Source organism: Pempheris klunzingeri, chromosome 1 (genome assembly GCF_042242105.1).
Source record: "Pempheris klunzingeri isolate RE-2024b chromosome 1, fPemKlu1.hap1, whole genome shotgun sequence".
NCBI classification, from domain to species: domain Eukaryota; kingdom Metazoa; phylum Chordata; class Actinopteri; order Acropomatiformes; family Pempheridae; genus Pempheris; species Pempheris klunzingeri.
Window position 1 is genome coordinate 3,214,223 of NC_092012.1, and position 11,798 is coordinate 3,226,020.

At 41.6% G+C, this 11,798-nt stretch overlaps 1 protein-coding gene across 1 annotated transcript in view; it reads left to right on the forward strand.

Annotated features, from left to right (window-relative positions):
• The window catches only part of adamtsl5 (ADAMTS like 5), a 30,161-nt gene extending 20,813 nt beyond the window's left edge, over positions 1 to 9,348 (forward strand). The window contains exons 8-13 of the mRNA XM_070830401.1: positions 2,997 to 3,083; positions 3,652 to 3,815; positions 4,424 to 4,622; positions 7,826 to 7,957; positions 8,181 to 8,252; positions 8,354 to 9,348. Coding sequence (XP_070686502.1) covers positions 2,997 to 3,083; positions 3,652 to 3,815; positions 4,424 to 4,622; positions 7,826 to 7,957; positions 8,181 to 8,252; positions 8,354 to 8,688 — 989 coding nt within the window. The 3' untranslated portion in view covers positions 8,689 to 9,348. The remainder of the gene's footprint in view (positions 1 to 2,996; positions 3,084 to 3,651; positions 3,816 to 4,423; positions 4,623 to 7,825; positions 7,958 to 8,180; positions 8,253 to 8,353) is intronic.
• Positions 9,349 to 11,798: the final 2,450 nt, after the last annotated feature.

Sequence of the window (11,798 nt, forward strand, 5' to 3'; positions counted from 1 at the left end):
TCGAGGCTCCAAATGGCACTTTGGCTCAGAGCCACCCAAACATTTTCTGCCTACGCTGGTACCTGTGGTTCAGAACATCAAACATGTCGGGAGGAGGTCAAAATCTGAAGGGTTTTCTTTGGCTTGTCTGTACACCCCCTATCAAAAGGGGAGAATGTTTTTAAAATGAGGGACTATGAAGGTCATTTACATATGATATATATATATATAATAAACCTCTTTCATCACAGGTTACCAAGATCACAGTACAACAGTCTCTTCTGAGTCCACGTGACTTTCAGCTTTCTTTGAAATGTGCAACATAAACCAAAACCAAACTGCTCTAACAAAGTATAAAGATTTGCTCTGTTGCTCAGACCAAAGAATATGAACTGTTTAGTGTTCAAACATCCAAACAAATGACGCATACGCATGCAAACACCTCAGTACAAAGCTGGGACAATGTTAGAAATGTCGTGCTGTAACTTCCTGCTCTGACTGAAACTGTGAATCTGAAGTTCTTCCTCTCTCCATCTCCACGTGGCTCAATTACAGACACACCTGTTGAAAGTTACTGCAGACGAGTGCAACAGTTTTCTGTACACCGTGTGGAGGCTTCCCAAAAAACTGTGAAAGAAAGTGATGCAGTGGCAGTATAGAAATAACCGCAGTCACATTCATTCACTTCTGGAAAAAAAACAAACATTTGTATTTGTCGTGGTATTTTTAATTCTTGCCCTGCTCATTACCTGCTGTGCATAAATGAGAAGATCATTGTTGTGGTTCATGGGGTCCCTGTTTTTCTACACCCCTTCCCTCCAAGAGTCCTGCTTGGCATAACGTCCCGTATGTTGTAATAATTTATTACATATCATTTGCTAACAAAGCAAGTTACTTTCTAGCTTGTAAAGACTGGTGGAAGTGGTGTCTTTCTATTGTTCTTTATGAAAAATTCCACAAATCAGCAGCATTTTGTAGTTCGTCAAGCCTCTGGTCTAATGAAGTGTTTCTTTTGACATGTGAGGAAAGAAACATTGTCAGCGTTATATGTTAAACTTGTAGAAACGTTTTCCTGTTATTCTTTAATCTGCTCTGGTTCTTTGTCCTTCTAACAATCAGCACGGTAAAAAATCACTTGTTATATTGGGATGAAGGCTGTGATGGGCCGGTAGAACCATTTTGGCAGTGATGTAGAAGGGAAGGAAAATTGAATTAGCTGTTTTCAAAGTAGGTAATTTAGATCCCGTGTTGCCCTGTACGGAGAACTGAATAACACTGTGAGAGATTTAACACATCACAGCCTCACACACATGTACACACAAAAAGAAAGCAGCCAACACCTCTGGCTCTGCAACAGTAGCTTCCTCGCACAGCTCTGTGCACCGGCGGAGCAGAGCGCCGGCCATAATGGCTCAGATTGAGCAAGAAGAAAACAGGCTGATAATGGCCGCTTTGTTTGGGCGACTCGACAGCCTTGGGAGGTTTTCTCTCCTCCTGCAGCTGCGTTTCCCAACAGAGGGAGAACTGATGGAGGGCGGCTGCACAAAATTGCTCCTCACAAGGTCAGACGGCGATGGCCTCGAGCTCGTCGCTGCCTGTGTGTAACTTCTCCCTCAGCCGCGACGCTACGTCTTCATATAGCTAATGAAGCTGTTGAACCTTGTGCATAGTTTCTCTCTGAAAGGGGTAAGCAGGGGCAACCAGAGTTACAGGCCGTAATGAATGGAGTTCATCCCGCGGTTACTTTTTACTCCAGAACAGCAGGGGAACCATAGAGCTGTCCCAGCCTCTTTTTGTTTCAGCTCAGATGTGAAGTATCACTCGGTAATGAATGGTTGTGGTTTCAGCTCGTTCATAAATTGTCTCTCTTGGTGCTTGTAAACCGATCATGGACACCGTTAATCGTAGTTAATCATTACAGACGAAATACAAACAATGAAGACTTGGAGGAAGCAGAGTGACACGAGCAACATCCTGCCAGTCTTTGCAAAAGAACGTAATTATTTGATTACTAATTCAGATTATTTGTGACCTACTGATTACCTATCAGTTACTGATTGCTGAAAAATGGCAGATGATGATTTAGTGTGCTTTTTAAAGATTAACCCTGAGTATAAAGTACAGTGTGAACTGAAGGCCTGCAGCACTTTCTCCTGTTTAAAGTCACTCCACGAACCAGTGGGACAGTAAAATGTTTGGAGACGTATCTGCAGCTTTTACTAGATCAGAGTTTTTAGCTGCTAAGCCCTAAAACTGCTCTTTTAAAGTGGTACATCAGTGTGGTATTTTAAAAAAAAAAGAACAGCCAAGGAAGGCCAAGATATCCTGACGACTTGTCCCACGTATGGGTCAAGCTCCCCAACAGCCCTGGATCCCGCACTACCCATGATGCAACTTGACGGTACCTGTCATTACATCCATTCATTTTGGCAGCGCTAGAGCCCAACACACAACTACAGGCGTGAGCCGTAACGCCGCCCGTGTAGACGGCTGTTCCGATTGAAATAGACACTAATCAGCTCTGTCAGATGCACATTAGACGGACTGAAAAATGTGGCAGTGGCCCCCCGTGTGGACAAGCATTTAGACCCCCCCCCTGCTTGGGAAACACATCACGTGAGATGATATCTCTTGAGTAACTTTGTCAAAGTTAACCTCCAGAGCAACAGAAGACGTAATACAAGAGTTTGTTAAAGGGTGTGTAGTACTCCCTGTGACTAGTTAGTTGACTTTGATGTGTAAAATTAGTGGAGTGCTCCTTTAACAACAAGGACATGATAAGTTAAGTTACTTTACATCAGCTTCAGTGTCCGGTCAACCTGCAGCCTGAGCAGGATTATGTGTTACTTAAATTTAATGTGAACCTTCATTTAGATTCAAATAGCTTTCAGCTGTTTTTAGTGCAGCGTGTGTGTCCCTTCTTGTAAAAACCAACTTCCTTTAATTTTGCAAAGTAGTTAAAAGAGGTGACATTAATTTGAAACCCAAGCCTCTAACTGAGTGTCTCTGTTTTCCAGGAGGACCTTTTGGATACAACGAAGTCGCCATGATACCGGCTGGAGCCACTCACATCCGAGTCACTGATAACAGCAGGAATTATCTTGGTAAGATTCGGCACGTCACACAGGAGAAGCAGAGGAACTCGCTTTGCGTCAGCGGCACCATGGCTGCGGTGTAAATCAGACACTTTAAATGAAGTCCTAGCATTACTGTTACTTCCTCTCCCCAGAAACAGGAGGGGCTCAGCAGTCCCATCTGGTCTCTGGACCTGCTCTGTGTTTTCCAGGCAACATAATAACCAAGGGCATCTATTCTCAACCTTGTTTATGAGACTAAAATAAATCAGGCCCCTGAAATGGGACCACACTGTGGTCTAGAAAAGGGACGCTCGTAAAGGCTTTATCTGACCACCGGGGCAAAGCAGGTGAAGGTGCTTGTTTCCATTTCATGTCATGGAAAATCTTTCTCCCAGCACTAAGGAGAGACAGCGCCCATATATAGCCAGCTAGCATGTTTCTGTGCCTTTCAACCTGCTTTTACCTCAACATGACCCACTTATATGGAGAGCTAATTGTTGGCATTTAGGAATGTTTGACTCACCTCAAATAACACCAAACTTTTCCTTCCTCCTTCCTTCCTTTCTTCTGTCCTTTGCCATCTATCCTCATCCAGCCCTTCAGAATGGTCGCTCCCAGTTTGTGATCAATGGTAACTGGAAAATCAGCATTCCAGGCGAGTACAATGTAGCCGGGACGAAGCTCCTGTACCGACGCTCAGCAGACACCTGGGAGAGCTTCGAGGTCCCAGGACCCACCCAGGAGGACCTCCATCTAATGGTGAGAGATCCAGGATACAGTTTGGTCTCAGGAGCTGCAAATCTCTCGATGTTTCACAGCTTTTTGTCATATTTGCCAGTTTTTTGGCGTCATTGTCAAGACAATGTAATGTTTTTGGCTTACTTTATTGGCACCATTGAGCCAGGCACGCACCAAAACCAGTAAAAGATAAACACATTCTTTTTTCCTACATTGTGCAATATACTGTGAAATTGAAGCCATCTGGCTTATCGTTAAGCATTTCACAAGGTTAGTAAAACATTAGGATTGAATAAATTATTGATTGTTACCATTCAGGAGCTGTGCAGGTATTTTGCAAACAGACCTGGCTCAGCTACCAAACAGCTGTGAGCTATTGCTTCCTCCTGAGATGCTGGAAGAACACGAGTCTGAAGTCCTGTAAATCACTGATGGTGGTGAACACTGTGTGCTGTTTGTTTCTTTTGACGACTTCATATCAAATTTTAATACATCGACACTCACTGCTTCCTCTTCCTCCAGCGCTCTGGGTTTGGCCTATAATTTGTCCTGGTACTCTTGTAGCTCTAACCCTAAAACTAAGGGCTAGCTAGGCGCTAGATTAATACTTAATGTTTCCTTGTGTGCAGGTGCTGGCGACAGACAACAACCCAGGGATAGAGTATGAGTACTGGTTGCCACCAGACCAGTACGCCCTCTTCCACGGGAGGAGGAGTCCTCTGCGTCAAGCTCACCACACTGCAGATTACCTTCCCTGGGATCAACCTACAGCCACCACCACCACCACCACCACACGTGCTCCTCCTGTCACCACCCGACCCTACTGGCGTAAGTTTTGCCTCCAGCTTCATTTAATCCCCCATAAGTATATTCTTAGATGAAAGAATGGCTTTAAAGGAGTACATCTCCCCAAAATCTAAGCCAATAAATTATCTACTCATGTCCATGTCAGTCAAAACTCAAATGAAGTTGCGACATTAGTGCTGCATACACACAGCCACCTCATTTATTTCAATGGGGCCACTATGTTGGCACTCGCAGGCTTCTGCAAAATAAAACACAGCATCGTCCGGCAAGAAGTTGAGCCTGGCTCAACGTTTGCTGTCGCATGATATCACATCACCTGGCAAAGTGCTGGGCCAGACAATCAAATACATCCAAGCACAGCTTACTGGTAGGTTTCTTTCTAATGTATTTCTACTGTTTACCTGAATTGTTGCAATGAAGGATAAAATGATTTTTGTTGTTGTGATAAAATCCCAGATTTGTAAAAAAGTGTTTTGGTGTCTGAAAAGTCTTCAAACTCATTGATCAGATATTCAGACTGGATTTCCTGCATAGTATAACATCATCTCACCAGTCCCTGAGGCAACATATACTAGTGCTGTTTTGTTTTCAGGTCGACATCCAGTAATTTTGCATTTATTGGAAAATTACAGTAGCTCTGGTAGTTTCTCAATCTTCTCCCACAACTCTAAAGCAAAGGACAACGTCAAAAACAGATAAATGCCCATTAAAGTAAAATTCTAGTTTCACACAACCTTATTTTTTAGTGTTGTCCTTGTTGATTTTGGTCAACTGCTTGGTGAGTTGAACACATCGACGTCACTAAAAAGGAAAAGACACTCGAGATGACCAGACAGGTTAGAGTAGAAAATAACAGGGAATGATCAACTTACAACCCAAAATGTCTGTTGTCAAACATCCAACGCAGTTTAAAATGTGATTTCATCATTTAACTTTGACTTATTGCTTACCGTAGTTGTGTGCCAACATGAGATTCCTTTGCAAGGTGGGATCATTACTGTAATTTAACATTCGTTCACTTGTACCTCCAAATAAAGTGGTTTAGATAATACGGCTAACCTGGTTGTTTAGAACCCGACTGATGCGTTAATCTTTCTTGTCCCACACGACTTTGTAGCTGTTGTAGGAGAGCTGCTGTGTTCCTCCTGTGTTCATAACTGACAGGAATGTTGGCCACATATACCAAAATAAAACACCCCTAATGTCTATCAGTGCATGTAACAGATTTAACACATTGTACCCAAGATGTTCCTCACTGGCTTTGATCTACAACATAACAACAGTCATTCTACACAAGCAAACAGTCTTTGTTAATGTGGAAAATATTAAGAGCTATTGAGAGAAATACTAGACCTTAAAACATCTTGATAGTGCACTGTTGGAGTCTTAAAAGTGACTGTGGAGTCTGAGTGACTGTGAGTATGTTGAGTTAAAGGTAAGATAGAAACTTTTGGCTCTCCTATGGCCTTTAATGGAGTTTCAGCTGACGGGGGTTTAGTAGATGGTGACTGAACTTTAATTTCAGGGTGAACGACTCCAGTAAGACAGAAATATTAAGCCAAGATTAGCAGATGAGTGCGTTTCATTGCCTGCCCAGGAGTAGAGTTTTACCAGGATACTGATATTTTGTCTTATTTTAACTGGATGAAGTGTCAGCCTTTAGTCAGGATTGATCTTGGTTATACTGAAAGCCCTGCACACCCTCACAGGTGTTCCCTATCATGCTCTAATAAGAACGATTAAGGAAGTTGTCCAAAGCTAACAGGTGCAACAAACTAACAGGAGGATGAGGGAGAGCCAATCGATCACCATCTGTCCACGCCCACAAAGTCTGGAGGGGAGGCACAGTCAGGCACAATAAGTGGAAACACCTGCGAGGTGGACGATAGGTTTGAAATAATCCATCTTGAGCTCACGTTTGATTTAAAAGCGTTTATCTGCAGGCTGACCTGGTTGCTGCAGCAGAGGAATGCAGCTGGTTTATCTCTGGCGATAAGCCTGCAGTACACATGTGCTGAATCTCTCCGTACCTCCTTAAATACTCACATTCACATGGAAATGTGCACGCAGCCTGAGGACTTGTGCCTTCTGTCGGAATCCGTCCAGTTCTGTAATAAATCTCAGTAGCCTCTCAGGAAATGTGTTCCAGCTGATCGGACAGAATTGGACCAGAAATAGTGATTTACTGATTGTGTTGGTTGTTTGTTAGGTATGTTATGACTTTACATATTGAGCAGGACATCATAGGGTTTAGAATTATCTGAAAGATTGCTGTTTTGTATGAATATTTGTTTTTCATATGGCATTGGACTGTTTGCACTCACATTTTTGAGAGAGGTCTGTTTCATTACAAGAAATACAAACAAAGAAATTCCTTTTTTCTTTTGATCTCTTGTGCAACACAGTGACCTGAAGTGTGCCAGCATTTCCTTCATTTTATTTTTGACAGAAGGCTGTTTGAGTTACTTGATTATACAGATGTTAGTGCCTGGACAAATACACAAATACACTGCAGATCTTCCAACTCTCTGCTGTCTTGCTGAACTAAAATGAGCAGCAGCAAACTTGGCCTAAAGAGTCTGAGGAAGAGCACAACATCAAATGTGTATTTGCCATCCACACTCTTCGACTTGGTTCTGGTGTCACTGTTTTTGATCCAGATCATGCGACAGTTCCTTTATACCCTTTGAAAGAAGGGAATGTTGGCCTTTTACTGACGACGCCTGCATTTACACTTCAAAAATCCTAAAAGTTGTGTGTGTTTGTGAAGATTATGTTGCTGAAAAAAAACATGAAAGTATCTTTATCTTGTGTTTGCCACAGAGCGTAATTTCTGCAATAGTCCAAAATCTAATGGAAAAATCCCATTGGCTTTTTGTCAAGGGAACCAGGAAGATGCTTTTTACTGTGTTGGCCTACAAAACATGTCAAGATGAAAATGGAGAAGCTGCTAAATGTGGATGGTAGTGAGACAACTCTAAAAACATCATGTGTGCCAGTGACCAAAAAACAGCAGCATGGTTTCCTTTAGCTGCTTTTTTTTTTTCATTTGACTTAAAAGCGTGAAAACCAACACATAGGGGCTTTGAAATAATTAATTTATGACTAAAATTAAGAACATTTATTTCATTAGTTTCCTGTGAAAAGATGGTTTATTCAAAATTTAGCCAGCTGTTTACAACATTGTTGACAGTGTGTGTGTGTCTCTGTGTGATTTGGATCAGTTTTAAGGCCCGTGAAGCCGCCACGCGAAAGTCCACACCACAGCCGCCGCCAGCGCCCTCACCAGCCCATCCTGCCCCGCTTGGAGCGGGAGGAGAACCACAGGAACCTGCTGCCTCAGCCCTCGCCTGGAAGTATGTCACCTTTTTCCCCACTCAGCCCGTCCCCAGCTCTCTATTTGTAGATGTGAATCTGGATCCTCAGATGGTGTTTGCTATTTGGGACTTGTTATTGACTCCCAATATGAAAACAAGCATGTTTTATGCATAATTCTCAACATATCAAAGCATTTTAAGGTCTTTTTTCTTGTATTATGACCATGTTTGTGAGCTGGTCTTTGCTTGGTTGGTCATGCAGGGCACTGTGGGAAATGTCAGCGGGTTAAAGGTCGCAGGGAACGCCAGAGACAGTATTGCCAGAAGGACTTTGGTGAGTCTGAACCTTGTGGTTTTGCTGGTTTTAAGTAGCTTGTGCCTGAGCGCTGACTTTAAATGGAGATATCTCATTGAACTATCTCTGTTTCCTGTTAGTTTTCCGGGCCAAAGTCCTCGGGAAGCTGTACAGAGGTGAGGAGACGCGCTATGACGTCCAGATCATCCACACCTACCGGAACAGCTTCCGTCTGGAGCACCGGGAGTTCTTGTGGGTCCCGAACGTGTGTGACTGCCCCCACCTGCAGGAGGGGAAACAGTATATACTGATGGTGCGTCGTCACATTAACTATGAGCACACGCTAAACCGCATCCTGCTGGAGGAGGACAGCTACGTGGTGCCGTACAGACCCAGAGAGGACGAACTGCTGCAACCACTCGAAAGACTTTGCAGCAACAGAGGACCCAAACAGCCAGCACGACTGAGGGGATGAATGGACTGACCAACTGTGTGTGTGTGTGTGTGTGTTTGTGAGTGTGTCAGAGAACGAAGCTCTTACTGCAGCTTCATTAACTTCCCATGTTTCATTTCTGGACCCTCAAAGCATCACCAGACTCCACATGATCCACGTGGTGGCTTCAATGGAGGAAAAGTGACAGTTGGATCATCGACAAAAACAACTTCAGCCTCAGTTAAAACTCATCAACCACATCAAGACACCAAAAAGACTCCACGTTTATTTAAAAGCCTGACCACCTTACTGTACTATATAGAGCACTTTAGGTGGAAGCCTCTGCCCACCTTTAAACACATACCAAAGAGAAGAACATTGACTGAAATGGCCTTTTGTTAATGTTGTTTTCCACAGCTATCATTTAATTTTTTTTATATTATTGTATTTTTGTGTGTGTGTGTGTGTAAACTTAAAGAATAAATCCACCTCAAAACACTCAAACAGCTACTTAAATCCCATTTAAACACCATTTTGACTTTGTGACTGTATAGACTGTATAGAAAGTGGACAGAACTTCTGAAAAAAAAAATGAAGCCAATCCTGAAGTGCCTTAAAGCTGCATTCATTACAATGTCTTTTTCAATACGGCATGATGTTCAGTTTGTAAATTATATTTTCATTTAGTGTAAAATAGACAATAAAGCAGTTTTAGGATTCCCTTGTGGCAAACCAACCAGAGACAGGAAATGCCTAAACCTAACCAATCAGAGGTGAAATCTGCACAGGATGAACATCACTTCTGGCTCCAAAAACCAAAGTCCTCCAAACTCAAGGCTTTAGAGTCCACAAACCACTTCTTTTATACACAGTCTGTCTGCAACTCATCCAGATATTCCCAGCAGCTCTGTAGTGGTGGTGTAGCAGCAACTGTTTCAGCATCAATAATATCAACAGCATGTGGTGGGTTAAAGAGCAAGGCCATCTTTCTAAAGCTGTCATGACATAAACCTAAAGTAAGTAAGTCAGTTATGAATGAGACATCGTGTTTATGCTGAGCAGCACTGAGGATGTAATTTAAAGTTAAACTTTGAAATGGGAACCACCACAACCAGACCAGAGTGGACTAACATTTGCTCTAACTTTATCATTTAAAATTAAATTCTTTGAAATTTGAACCCAACTTTCAAACAGGATATGTAACTGCAGCTAAGTTCATTGTGCATGTTACAACATGCAATCAGGATTTGGAGGTGGATTTTTCTTTTAGTTTTAACTAAAGCTATAGTAACAAACAAGGTATTGCTTCACAATGTATTTATGTATAAAAAAAAAAAAACATTTAACATCTTTCACAGCGTCACACGTTGCTCCTTTGCGGTATTCTTTTTTTATTTTATAGTGTGTTAAATCAGGTCGCTTTGTGTTACTCTATGTGAAAGAGATAATGAAATATACAGTATTTTATTTTGCGTGGCACTGATTAGCTGCAAATATACTAAAGGTATAATTGTTTTGAGAAAACGTGCAGTCTGATAAATAGTCCGTTAACTTCTGTGCCTTGTGTTATGCATTTGAAATACAGCATTTTCTCTCAAACCTCATCTACATGTGCCAAAACAATGTCTTTGTACATTTGTCTGTAGAGTGTATGAATGGTAGTGGCCCACTCTTCTTAAAGGATCACTCGTATTTTGAGTTTGAAATGACGAGGCTGCAATGTAATCCTTCGGGACAGATGTGCCGGATCAAAGTAGGTCTAAAAAGTGTTTGCTTTTGCACTGACAGGCTCAGATTGTTATATGACAACATTATTGAAAGGAGAGAGACCTGGAAGATCCTTTTTTCTTATCGCTCTCTTTAACGCCACCAGACTCCATTGACAAAAACAGTCATTTTACCTTGAAGCGTATGGGAGTTACTAGTCTAGTTGCTGTGACTCTTATGTTCTAATTCTAATTCTTTAAAACACCAAAGTCACAAAATAACATAAATACAAACATACCGATGGAGACAGGTGTGTGAGTGGTTATAACAGCTGTTTCTGGATCATACATTTCCTTTCTGTAATGTTGTCAGACACTTAGAATAACCATCTTGGCCTGTCAGCAGCAAAAACAAGCACATTTAGTGGACGCTCTTTGACGTGCGAGGTTGCCCTTAAAGGATTGCATTACGGCCGTTCACTGAGGCGATCTAGTGAACACTTTTTGTACCTACCAGTCATTTTGAACTGGAAACATGTAAAAATAGAACCCAGGTTTAAAAATACAGGAAGTACCCTTTAATGCAAAGTTATGAAAGTTCACAAAAACCATCCATTGCAATTGTATTTGGAGTTAAAGCTGAAAAACTAAAGCTGATTTGAAGAGATTTTTGCTATTTATCACCCAGTTTAACAAACCAGACGAGAACAACAGCGTTTGTAAGAAAAGGATGTATTTACAAAAAAGCTTCACATCTACTACAAAGGAAACACAACATTAATCTGCAGATAACATAACTGTACAGTATACATACATATATATATATATATATATATATATATATATATATTGTGACTGAGCCAGATTGCTGCTCATTAAGTGTAAAGAAGTCATTACAGACACTCGGCTCAGAGTTATAGAAACTAGTCCCAGGTTCCCACACACACCAACATCAACATCTGAGTAATAGGGTGGCTATTTTAGACTCACAACACATTTCACCTTAGCGTCTTGCAGACATGACTACTTCATCTGAAGGCATGAGACAGAACACTTCCCTCCTGGAAGTGAGTTATAGTATAGATTGTTTTGTCTTTTGAGCACTCTTGGTTTCAAAATTTAAAGTTTTTCAAACACATGCATAACAAAGTGTAAACAAGAATCAATCTGGACATTGTTTAACGAATTTAGAAGTGAATGATGTACTGTAAAGCAACATAAAGCTAGCATGCATGGTCCTCATTGTAAAGTCAAATGCAAAGTAGTTTTGCCCCGGTTGAACACGTGTCTTGCGTTGAACTTTGAAGAACATCATACATTTCTGTTTAGCTGCCTCTCTGTCGCTCTGTCAGACCACCAAGCATTTAAAAATCAATCTTATGAAAACACTGAAAGAGAATCTGTTATTCCTGCAATCCTGGACTCTTCAGGTCTTATTTTAACATG